This window comes from Platalea leucorodia (assembly GCF_965183815.1).
Source record: "Platalea leucorodia genome assembly, chromosome: 1".
NCBI classification, from domain to species: domain Eukaryota; kingdom Metazoa; phylum Chordata; class Aves; order Pelecaniformes; family Threskiornithidae; genus Platalea; species Platalea leucorodia.
The window spans coordinates 115910155-115921393 of record NC_138823.1 but is presented as its reverse complement, the minus strand read 5'-3'; the positions used below and the strand labels follow the sequence as shown (position 1 = coordinate 115921393).

At 43.8% G+C, this 11239-nt stretch overlaps 1 protein-coding gene across 1 annotated transcript in view; it reads left to right on the top strand.

Moving 5' to 3' along the window:
- Positions 1 to 207: 207 nt before the first annotated feature.
- Positions 208 to 11239, top strand: part of AOAH (acyloxyacyl hydrolase) — an 80188-nt gene continuing 69156 nt past the window's right edge. The window contains exons 1-2 of the mRNA XM_082303718.1: positions 208 to 293; positions 725 to 879. Coding sequence (XP_082159844.1) covers positions 262 to 293; positions 725 to 879 — 187 coding nt within the window. The 5' untranslated portion in view covers positions 208 to 261. The remainder of the gene's footprint in view (positions 294 to 724; positions 880 to 11239) is intronic.

The following is an 11239-nucleotide window of genomic DNA, read 5'->3' as shown; positions in this document are numbered from 1 at the left end:
CAAACGGAAACCCTGGTCGAAAACTCTTACAGAAGCAGCCAGAGATACATTTCTTTTCTTGTCTGCGGAAGAAGGCAGAGGAGTGACGTTGGGGGGGGAAGGGTTTGTGGGGTTGCATTTTTTTTTTTCTTTTTGCAACACTAGTTGTTCAGGGGAGTGTCTTGCGTTATTAATGCTGAGTGGCTCCAGTACTGTGGTTTAAGGTCGTTAGTCATCCGCTGCTACCGCAGGAGGCACGGGAGCGCTGAGCCAGAGCTGTTCATGCAACCCTCATGGTCCTCCCAGGCCAGCAGGTTGGGAAGAGGTGCAAATGGGGCAGCGGGGGCGTGTGGGGGTGTGGAGAGCGGCCCGGGGCGGCGGGGGCATCCTCCCAGCCCGGTCACGGGGCGCCCACCTGCATGGGACTTGCTGGGTTGTGGTGGGTGGCTGCACAGCCACCCCAAATGGTCTGAGAGGGGCAGAGGGGTGTGTGAAGGGCAGGGGCTGGGACAGCACCTCTGAGGCATGAGTGTGGGATCCTCCGTGCACCCCGTGAGAGGGCAGACGTGTGTCCCCCTGCCTGGGAAGCACTCCCTGCATTACATATAGCTACAGAGGCGTGCAAGTCTCCTTTCACCTTAAGCTGCTGATGAGACAAGGATGCAGGATGCTCCCTGAGCATTAAGGGAATACAGGTCCACATGTACCCTTCCCACTTGATTTCTTCCTTTTTTTCCTTCCTTAGGATGAGGGGGTCTAGGCAAACATTCCTTAATTTATTCTGCATCCTCTGGCTCCCACTTCTGCTGAAGGCTGCCTCTTCCTCCCCTCTCCCCCATGGCAACAACCCACCACCCGCTTCGCTCCCCTCCAGGCTGTACAAAGGACAAACCTGCGTCGGTATGTATTCAGGTTTTGTTTGCCTGCTGGACTTGTTCATTTGTTACTCCACCGGTGAGCTGAGAATTGCTATGCACATCATAAATCACTCCTTTATCGGTTTCAACAGCTGGACTGCAAAATACTCGTAGTCTTTGGCAAAATAATCACTGAAGATTTTGCAAGGCCAGCGTGGGGTCTGGAGTTATTTTATGATTTTGTTTTTGAGTGGCTGCTTCCCAAAGTTCATGTTTTCGCTCTGCTGGGAATGGCCTCTGAAAAACTGGCTGTAACATCTGTCGGTCTGGGACCTGGAAACAAGGTGTTAGGGGGTCCTAGTATTTATTAGGGTTCACGACGCATTTTGCTTCACTGCAGGAAGGCACAATTTCCCTCAGACTCACCCAGGGTTTCCTCATTGATTTCATTGCCTGGGAAACTTCTCTTAAAAACAGTTGGTCCATACTTGGGCCGGAGAGCTTTGTGGTCTGGATGGTCATCTCTGGATAGCCAAGTTGCAAGGGCTGTTTCCTCACATTTCCTTTCCTTTTCACCTCACATTTCCTTTTCCTTTTACGGGTCGTGTCTGCATGACCCGTACTGCAGTGGGGCAAGTGTGTTTTGGCAACTCCTCTCTCATGTGACATTGGTGACTGTGGTGATCTCTGCAGCAGCTATAGCTGGGGGCATCCTACAGCCTCAGCTGACTAAGGGATTCCCAGAGCAAGACCAGTAACACCAAAGTCAATGTGAACTGTGGGCATCTCTGCACCAGAAATGCCCTTGGCATGAGACTCTCTATACCTAGAGAGATACGGTAGCTTATATTTTTTATGTGAGCAAATGTTAAATGATGGATGTGTCTTATGCATTATGATAAAATGTTTTATTTTATCTTCTTTTGCTTTTTCAAGGCACTTCCGTGCTGTAAACATAAACCCTGTCATGGTTCTCCATCCTTCAAAAGGAAATATTTCCATTCAGCCCGAAATTATTTTCACTGTGACTCAAGGAACACAATTAGAAATAATAATCCTAAGCTTGATAAAAACAGGGATTTGCCTCACTTCTGAGCCATCCACAGTGCCCTCGCAGATTTTGGTGCCGGTGAGGCAGGGTGAACTGAAAGAGGAGCGAAGTCAGGGCGGTGAGGCTTGAGTAGCCCCTGCCAGGGTTTAGCCACCAGCCAGAAAATGAGAACAAATTGTGTAAAGCAGAAATGGTTGTCAGGGACTGGCCTTGTTTGGGCTGGCAGCCACACAGTGACCGAGCAACAGCCAGAGCGAGAGGGAAGTGGTGGTTTTTTGATGGTGAGATCTTTAGGCAGCTACGGTTTTGATGCCGCAGAAAAGGCGGTGAGCATGCTCGCCTGTAGAATTTTTACACTGGTGTTTTTTAAATGTCAGGTGTGAGCGTTGTCTGCCCTTCCCATCCTACAGACCCAGCAAGGCTCTAAATTCCTAAAGTGACTGCACGTTGCGTTGAAGTTGCCTTGCACAAGATAAATTGTGCTTTTTTTTTCCCTCCCAAAAGGAAAAAAGTTGTGCCAGCCCCGTTGCTGGGACCACTGAGCATCTATGTTCAGTGGGGAGACACCAAAAAACCTGCCTCCCACACCAGGTGCTCTCTCTGAGGTGTCCCTTCAGCGAAAAGCATCCGCATGATCTTGACTCAGGACCAAAACAGACTGTCCACACCTCTGTAAACCGCAAGCTAAAAATGAAGCATGCAGAGCTTTAAAACTGCAGGGGCCGGGCCTGGCAGGGAGGGCTGGCGACTGCACGCAGGCAGGCTGCTGCCTGCTAGCCCAGGCGGCTGCCTTTGGGGTTTCACCGATTAGCTGCTCTCTCAACTAACTCTTGAAAACACTGACAAGCCATCTGTGTCTCTTTCTTTTCACAAGCGGGAAAGGGAAAGCACAGAGGAGCTGGTGGTTACACTTGCCATGGCGTGGAGCAGGGGTAACGTCAATTCTTGCGGCTGATTTGGTGACCAGCCCTCTTGGGAGCAGAAATTAAGCTGAGATCAGCTTCAGCGGTAGGAGGAAGACTGTGATTTCTTTTCAACAGCTCGACCCCAGACCTCGCTAGCTCAGTTTGCCATCTGGGAAGGCACTGGGAGAGAGCCATGAGAATTTCCTCTGTGGCTTCTTGGCCTTATAGATCAAGGCAGCATTTTTAATGTGAAAAATGCCTGCTGCCAAATGTATAGGAGATTTTCTTGAAGAAATTGACTTTTTCATCCAAGTTAAATGTGTGGTCAAGTGTCTAATCTTTCAGAGTTATTTACCTCTCTTTTCTGAGGGAAACGAGGTGGCTACACATTGAATAGGCGTTTCTGATCACTCCTGTGATGATCGAGATGATTGCTATGTTAGTAGCCAAAACCAGCCAGAAAATGGATGCTCTTTCAGTAACAAAACCAAGAAAATATTTTCCATTAAGCCTTTCCACTGAAAGTATCACACTTCTTGAAGAAATACGTAGAAATGATATGACAGGAGAGCAAAATGCAGCCCTGGCACCTCCATTGACTGTGATACAACTCGGTTGCTTCCTTCTGTTTCCCTTGCTAGTGGTGCTCCCTGGGTAGGCACCATCTGCCCCAGTATACTCTGGTCATTCTGGGAAAGCAGCTGGATGCTTCAAGGGACTCCCCTGCCCTTAGCACATCCTGGGAAATGTATTTTGGGTAGGCACCTATATACCGATACAGAATAAGGCTGGAGGAGAGGAGGGTATGCATCCAGTGAGGTGCCACAGGAGGCTGAACAGTTCAGACAACTCATAGGGGGAGGCTGGCCGAAACATTTCTGCTTTCAGATTGTTACTTGTCTAAAAAAGAAGGTGACTTTTTTACAGCAAACTTAATTGTGTTAGAAAACATTTAGAGGGAAGTTTTAATCAGCCTCAGTAACTATAGAAAAAGTCACATCATTTTTTGCTGCGTTTTCTTGAAAAATTTGGCTGCTTCATTCAGAGAAAGTCTTTTCATAATGGTGTGTAAAAATAAAACTCGGTGTAAAAATAAAACACCTGGAAAGTGTTCCCACCTAAAAAGGGATTTAATAGTACTGCCTTTTAGAATTATGGAAAAGAGGGGGAAAGGACCTGATGATAATCCTCCTGGCCACAAAATCAGATGTAGTATGCCTAAGCAGTTCCTAACCATCTCTAACCTGCGCTTAAATAGATACGTGGTCTTTCTTTTGCCCTGTCACTAGAAGAATTTCCCCGACATTTGACACTGTCTTTTCTCCGTCAGCGTTTCCTGCCTCCCCAGGGTGGAAAAATGTCCCCCTTTTTGCATACCATGAGATCAGCTCAGGCCCTTCCTCTGGGCCTCTTGCACACTTTGCACGTGATACGTTCTTCTGCTTTTTCCGCATGGTAGGTAAAAGGGCTTTAGTAAGTTTCCCTATATGCAAAGGCCCATGAAGCTGGTTTTTCTTATGTAAAGACAGTGAGTTTTTGCTCTGTACACTGGTTTGGGAGCCGGATGCTAGGTCTGGTTTTCATTTCTGGGTTTGTTAGTGACTGGCAGTATGGCTTAAGGGATTTATTCAGGACAAGACCTAGAAACTCTTTTGCTAGGGGTAGCCTGGTAATTTCAGTGGCGCATCCTGAGAACAAGATGCTGTGTATTTTTGTCTCAAAAATTAATATGAATGATCCCTTCAGATACTCAGGTCTTTGACTTTCCCAATCTGTTAAATGAGGAAAATACTGCCCATTTCACAGGGCAAGCAAAGTTTTCCTTAAGTTAATGTTAAGGTACCCAAAGACAGTAGAGTAACACTGGTGACTGTTGACACTGGTGTTAATGTTTCGTCATACCTAAGATCATGTCCTTTATTTTTCTGTTATTTCTGATTAATTTTTAAAGGTTTTATTCCACACCTCCCACCACCCCAAATTATGACAGAGACCTTAAAGGGTCTTTGCAAATTGTCCTGTTCTCTAGCAAAGGTGACTTCATCCAGAAGTATCCAAAGCAACCTCAGGAAAGGCAGAAGCTGCCCTGGGGGATGCAGAAAGCAGGGGAGACACTGGAAGACAGGAGGGAACTGCTGTATTCATCTCTTCAACATGGTGAAGAAAGGAAATCTGGGGAACTGTAAATCAGTCAGTTAAACATCAGTTCCTAGAAAAATCCTGCAATAGTTAATAGAACTTCATAAAAGCACCTTTCAAAAGTAAATATGAGTAAGAGCCTCACTGGATTTATCAAGGAGAAACAGTGTCAGATGAATCTAATTTTCTTTGCTGATGGGATAATGGCACGTAGACACAGAAGAAGCAGCAGATGTTACAGCTGGACTTTAGTAAGGCTTTTGGCACCACCTCAGCACTAACCTAATGGCTGAGAGATATGTGACATTGCTTAAGCTTCTATACGGGAAGACAAAACTGGTGGGTGGCCTTCTTCAGAGAGTAATTACGAGTGGCTCACTCCCTAAGCGGAAGGATGTACAAAATGAGGTCTTTCTTGGACTTCTGTTTTGAACATAGTATCATTCCATATTTTCATTAGCCAGGATAATGAAATAGTGCGCTATTAAATTAGTAGTTCATATAAAGCTGAAAAGGTTTGCAAGTACAATGGAGGGCAGGATTAAATTCAAAACAATCTTGAAAACTTGGAATACTTGCTCCCAAAAAAAGATCATTTCAATATGGGTATGTTGAAGGCACTTCAGCAGAAATAGACAATGACACACAGAGCGGATGAGGAACGACCGGCTGGGTAGCATCCCTAGGGAAGATCATCTGGGCTTGTAGTGGCACGATGATGGCATGCTGTCACGAAGAACACACACACTGCGTACACTGAGACGTGTGAACAGAAGTTAGCTTGCAAGACATGTGAAGTGACCCGCTACCTTTCTCAGCATTGACAAAGCCTCAGAGGAATTTCTGCCTTTCCTTTTGGGGCTGTGCATCAAGCATGATGCAGAGTGACAGGAGGTTTTGGAGAAAACCAAACATAAGCTATAAAGAAAGACTGAATAAATTACAGTTAATTAGTCTAGAGAAGAAAAACTTGAGAAAAGACATGATATTTGTCCTCAAAAACATTAAAGGGGTGATCCATTCTCCAGGTTCATAACAGCTATGGCAAGAAATAACGGAAATGGATACCAGTAGGGACATTCAGGTTAGGGAGAAAATTTTCTAGTGGTAGTGATAAGTGAGCACTGTCATCAGTTCCTGAGAAGACTATAGAGACCTCATTAGAAATCTTTACCGATCTGTGTCTACCCTGTCCCTTCGGAACAGCATAGATGCCATAGATCAGCTGCTAGGGCAGAGGCTTGTGTAAGAGCACTTCTTCCAGGCCGGCTTTTTGGGGGTTCTGCACTATAACCGCGAGAACCATTTGCAAATAGCAGGGTTTATTTATTTCCTCCCCAGCAGCAGGCTGCCCTGCTTTTTTGATGATTAACTTTGGCTGCCCTTTTTGGAATGAGGCGATCAGTCAGGGCGCGCTCAATGCAGTCGGACAGCAGCGTTTTCCATCTTCTTTGCTAGTGAGCGGAGATCCTGTGGGTTAGCAGCCGGGAAGCAGATTTCCCCATCTTTGTGCTCGATATAACGCCATTCTCAGCAACCTTTGCGGGTCACCTCTTCCATTCACCCACGAGCACATAATTCCTAGCGTATGAAGAAGCATGTTTTTGAAACATATTTTCAGCTCTGATTGCATTAAAGTACGGATGTTTCCAAGCTTCCCAGCAGCGTAAAATGCCGACCTCTACCTGTGTTGATTTGTGTGATAGCCAATGTCCTCAACAGTTTGCCTCCGTCTAGCTGTGCATGAGTGCAGGGATGAAATATGCCCCGCGGAGTGGCAGCAGGACCGGTGGCGTTTGGAGTTCCCAATAACTTCACACAATGGAACATGCCAAATGGAGTTGGAGGCTTTTAATAACTGCGCTCAGACAAAGTGGCTGTGCACATATTGTCTGGGGAGGCACTATGACAGGACGTATAATTTACAGCTCAATGAGTTCTGTAAAAAGGCCATGCCCAATATCAGTGTAGCACCACAATGTATTTTACTCTGAAAGGCTGGGAATCAACTTTGATTACAGCTAAACCAGTGCCAAGCCACAGCACCTCTGTTCACTCCACCAACATTGCTCAGTTTACTCAGTGGCAAAATTTGGCCTGATGATCAGTAATAAGTACCGAATTTGATCGTAATATTTTTTCCTATGATTATACTTTGGATAGGAAAAACCACACGCATGAGTAGTACAGTAGAGATACTAAAGCAACTACTAAAATAGGAATATTTTCCTCAAGGATTCATATTTTTCAGCAAATGATGGTAAAAATTTTGTTTTCAAAATCACCCCAAGTCTTACTGAAAGTTTATGGCTGTAAAATGCAAATGTATCTATTGTTCACAATAAAAAGGTGTGCTCAGCATACTGACATATATACATGTATGCGTGTGTAAATACACAATTGTATATATTTATATGTGCATTTGTAGACATAGGTAGTCTTGTACGTTTTACATTGCTGATGCTTGCCTTCAGTGTAAGTTTTCTTTGATAATCTTATTTATTTAGTATTGATTGTCTGGTTGCTGACTGCCATAACGTGTGTGCCTCCCACTCTTGTTCATATGTTAGCCCTATACAGAACTTCTGCTTATGTTTAAGGCAATCACTTTCAGTGGTTTTAGGAACTGTATTTCTGAAACAAGTTTTGTGCATTCAGAATCTTAAAATGGTGAAACCTTTGTGACAAGGATGAAGTTATCCAGTTACATTAACTCTCTCTCCCACCATTCAGGCTTCAGTAAGTTTTTAATACCCTTTCCTGATTTGGAAAAGAAAGATATGTTAATGGCACACATACATATGCTTTTTTCCTATTAATTAATGCAGAAAGCATTTCCATTGGAAATGCCTGGGGTTATAGATTTTGTTAAATAGGGCTCTTTGAAGTGTAATGCAGGAAACACTAGGGATACATTTGGCTGGCAGGTATGGATACCAGAGTCTTCCACGAGATGGAAACTGAATTTTCTGTACCGGCATAACTGTTATTATCAGAGTGTCTTAAGGAAAAAATAATGAACAAATATTGCTCTGAAGTTAGGGGTCTGAAGTGGCTCACTGCTATTGCATGAGCAACAGAAATGATAATTGATGTTCCAGGGTTTGCTGGTTTTGTTACAGAGCTACAACGCACTCTATACTGCTATATTGATATTAATATTTCAAAAATGTCTTTAGCCAGCATACTATATGTAATTTTATGTCCAGTGACAGATTTGGTAATAGTGTACCATTTAGCATTTCCAGGATATTTTATGATGCTTAGCAAATGTAGGGGGGAAAGGTCTTGTATATGCCAACATATTTGAATATGGATACCTATAATTATATTCCATCACTTCAGTATCTCTATGAAATACATTAACACTGTGAATGGAATAGGAAGCAAAGTCTGAGTTAAAAGACTTTTACACTCAGATCTCTTTCTAAATTACTTCTCAAAGCAACAAATCCTCTGGCTGTATATGGGAAAATAACTATCCTAACTTTACATATAGAGCTATGTCATCTGAGCTGAATATTTCCATGCTGGAATGAAATCTTGAGGTTATAAAGGGCTGTTCTTTCTTTGAAAGTATCACCTTGGTGCTGAGAGGTGGCGAAAGAAGGCAAAATGGGTATCGGGAAGTATTAGGAAAGGAATATATAGTGAAAAAGAAAACATTCCTGTATTGTAACTTTGGATATCCATGGTCTGCCTGCACCTAGAATACCCACATGCATGTCCCCTTCTCAGAGGAGAAAAACTTATTTCTTATTAGCTCCCCATGTAAATGCTCTTATTTCAAACAGGAATGTCTTGTTCCAGGTTGAGCTGGAACTGGATTAGATGAATTTGGAACAAGGTATTTTTATGCCAGATCAACAGCGTCTGCACAAGGAGTAGCAGTATCGTCTTTGGTAGACAGGATCTGGGGACTCCTCATCTGTAGGCTTTAAGAGATGCGTTGGAGCCTATGATCATCTATAAATGGAAGAAGCAAAGAGTGTGTTTTGGGAAAACCTTCATCTTCTATATAAAGCCAGGAATGTGATAGATGGGTTCATTTATACAGGGGCTTGCTGCTGCGGACAGATATTTGAGGCAGAGGTTTGCTGCTTTGCCAAGCAGGGCTCCAGCTCCTGTCCCACTGGGAGCAAGCAGGGTGATCACAGCCTGGCCGGCAGGGTTTGCAGAGAGCTATTTGTGTCCGAGGCCACTTTTTGGGGGCGTATTTCCTCCTTGTGTTCCAGGGGGTACGTTTAATTTATGGCTGGGGAACAGCAATACAGCTGGAGGGGCGAGAAAGACCTCCAGCACCCAGGAAAGTAAGCAAAGGATGGCAAAGGAGGATATGTCAGGTGCCAGAAATCCCATTTAACAGAGTTTTACTCAGACAAATATATCTACAAATCTGAAACTTAGAGAGGCAGCTTTCACTATCCAGACACTTCTTGACATCCCTAGGTATAATTCTAATTATAGAGCCTTTCAAACGTGTGCGGCAGAAGTGGATTAAGTTAAATAGTCTGCTCAAACTGCCAGAGGCTTCACAGCTAAGAAATGAATTTCTCTAGCTCTGATTTTATTATTGGGGTATGATTTTTTTTCCGAGCTTATTGGAAATGTCATTTTATTATTACACGCTATTTTCAAATACATGGAGAGAAGTACTTCCTGACATGTGAGTTTTCAGATTACTGCTGCTGAGCAAAATGGTTATGGTTTTCTCTTATCTCTTCAGAAATTAATAGCAGATGGGACAAACTATCGCTAAAAGAGACAGGCATTTTATTAATACCAGAGTCTAGTTTCTAATGGCTGGTAGGCATTATAATACCAATGAATTTCTTCCAGAGAAAACATCCTTCAGCCTGTCAAGGCATTGAAACCTATTATTGAAGTGCGACAGCAGAGTCAATTTCTTGAATCTTGTTTCTAAAGAAAATCATGTGCAACTATAAAAAATTTAGAGCTGTTTTTAACCTTTAATTATGAAGCCTATCTACATTACCTTATACATGCCCAGCTCATGATGAGAAATAAATCGCATCTAAATAGCTATTAAATTAAAAGCAAGCAATATTTGCTAATGACTGTCCAGATCTGGAAGTGCTTTTCTACTGATGTCAGAGTATTAAAAAGTTTATATTCTCACACACATCATAAGTAATTAAAGCAGTGAGATTTCTACAGTTGAAGACAGCTGATTTCCCCCTGTCCTTTTTAGATAACTAATTATTTTCCGTTTTTAGCCAGCAGAATTAAGACCCATTAAAGGCTAGGATAACTGGTTAGCATTTCTGATGATATTTGGTATGCAGGGAGATTTCTGTTAATTTTGTTAGAGGGTAGTGGCTTCTTATGCTGCAGCCAACAGTGAATTATTTTTCTGCCACTAAACCTAGAGGAAGATGATATATATATATGATTTAAAAGACAGCAGGTTTGTAGTAGGAGCAAGGATAGTCTGAGTTAACTTTAATTTATAGACACTAACGTCTTGAGGTTTTACCAATAGTCCAACACAGGAGATAGGTTCTCCTAGAGGATAAATCTGAATTCCTGGGGGAGCATGTTTTTATCCAAAAAACCAGTGACCCTGGGTGGGTTAGACTCCCTGGACAACAGTGAGTCCCCTTAGACATTCCTTCTCCCTCCTCCCAGGGTTCAACCCTTTTCCTGAGTAATTTACAATCTCCAGCCCAAAAGCTGCTCCTGATGACATCAGTCTAAATGAAAGGCTTTGAGGCCAGCAGAGCCCAAACATAAGCGGGGTGTCCCCTGGGGCATGGCCCATGGCGGGGCAATAAGAGGTGCCAGCAGACCGTGAGGAGTAAAGAGAGATGGACCAAGGGCACCTGATAAAAGCCCAGGTAGATGGGGGAAACAGAGAGCAGATCAGCCGATGGCACACGTTGGTGGCACACGTTCCCGGGGAGCACCTTTCCCACCGGAGGGCAGGAAGACTCCCCAAATTCAGGTGCAGAGACTTCAGCCGTGGTGCCTGAGGCTGAGGATGCCGCAACTGGAACTGCAGACCCCTTTGAAAACTCAGTCAAGACTTTCCTTATCGGCTTTTCCTGTGAAGCATGGCATTTCGTCTGGAGTAAGTGCATTTGCGGGAGAGCATTTGAATAACCAAGGTGTGGTCTGCGGGTGCCCGAGGCCGGGAGGGTGTAGTAGCATGACCAGAAGCATCCTCTCTGTGATAGTAAAGACTAGTTTATTAGAGCAAACATTTTGAAGTTCAGCTCTGTGGGTTTTTCCCAAGTAGTCAGGCTATTATTATTGTTATTTATATTCATATAGCATCTAGTAGCCCA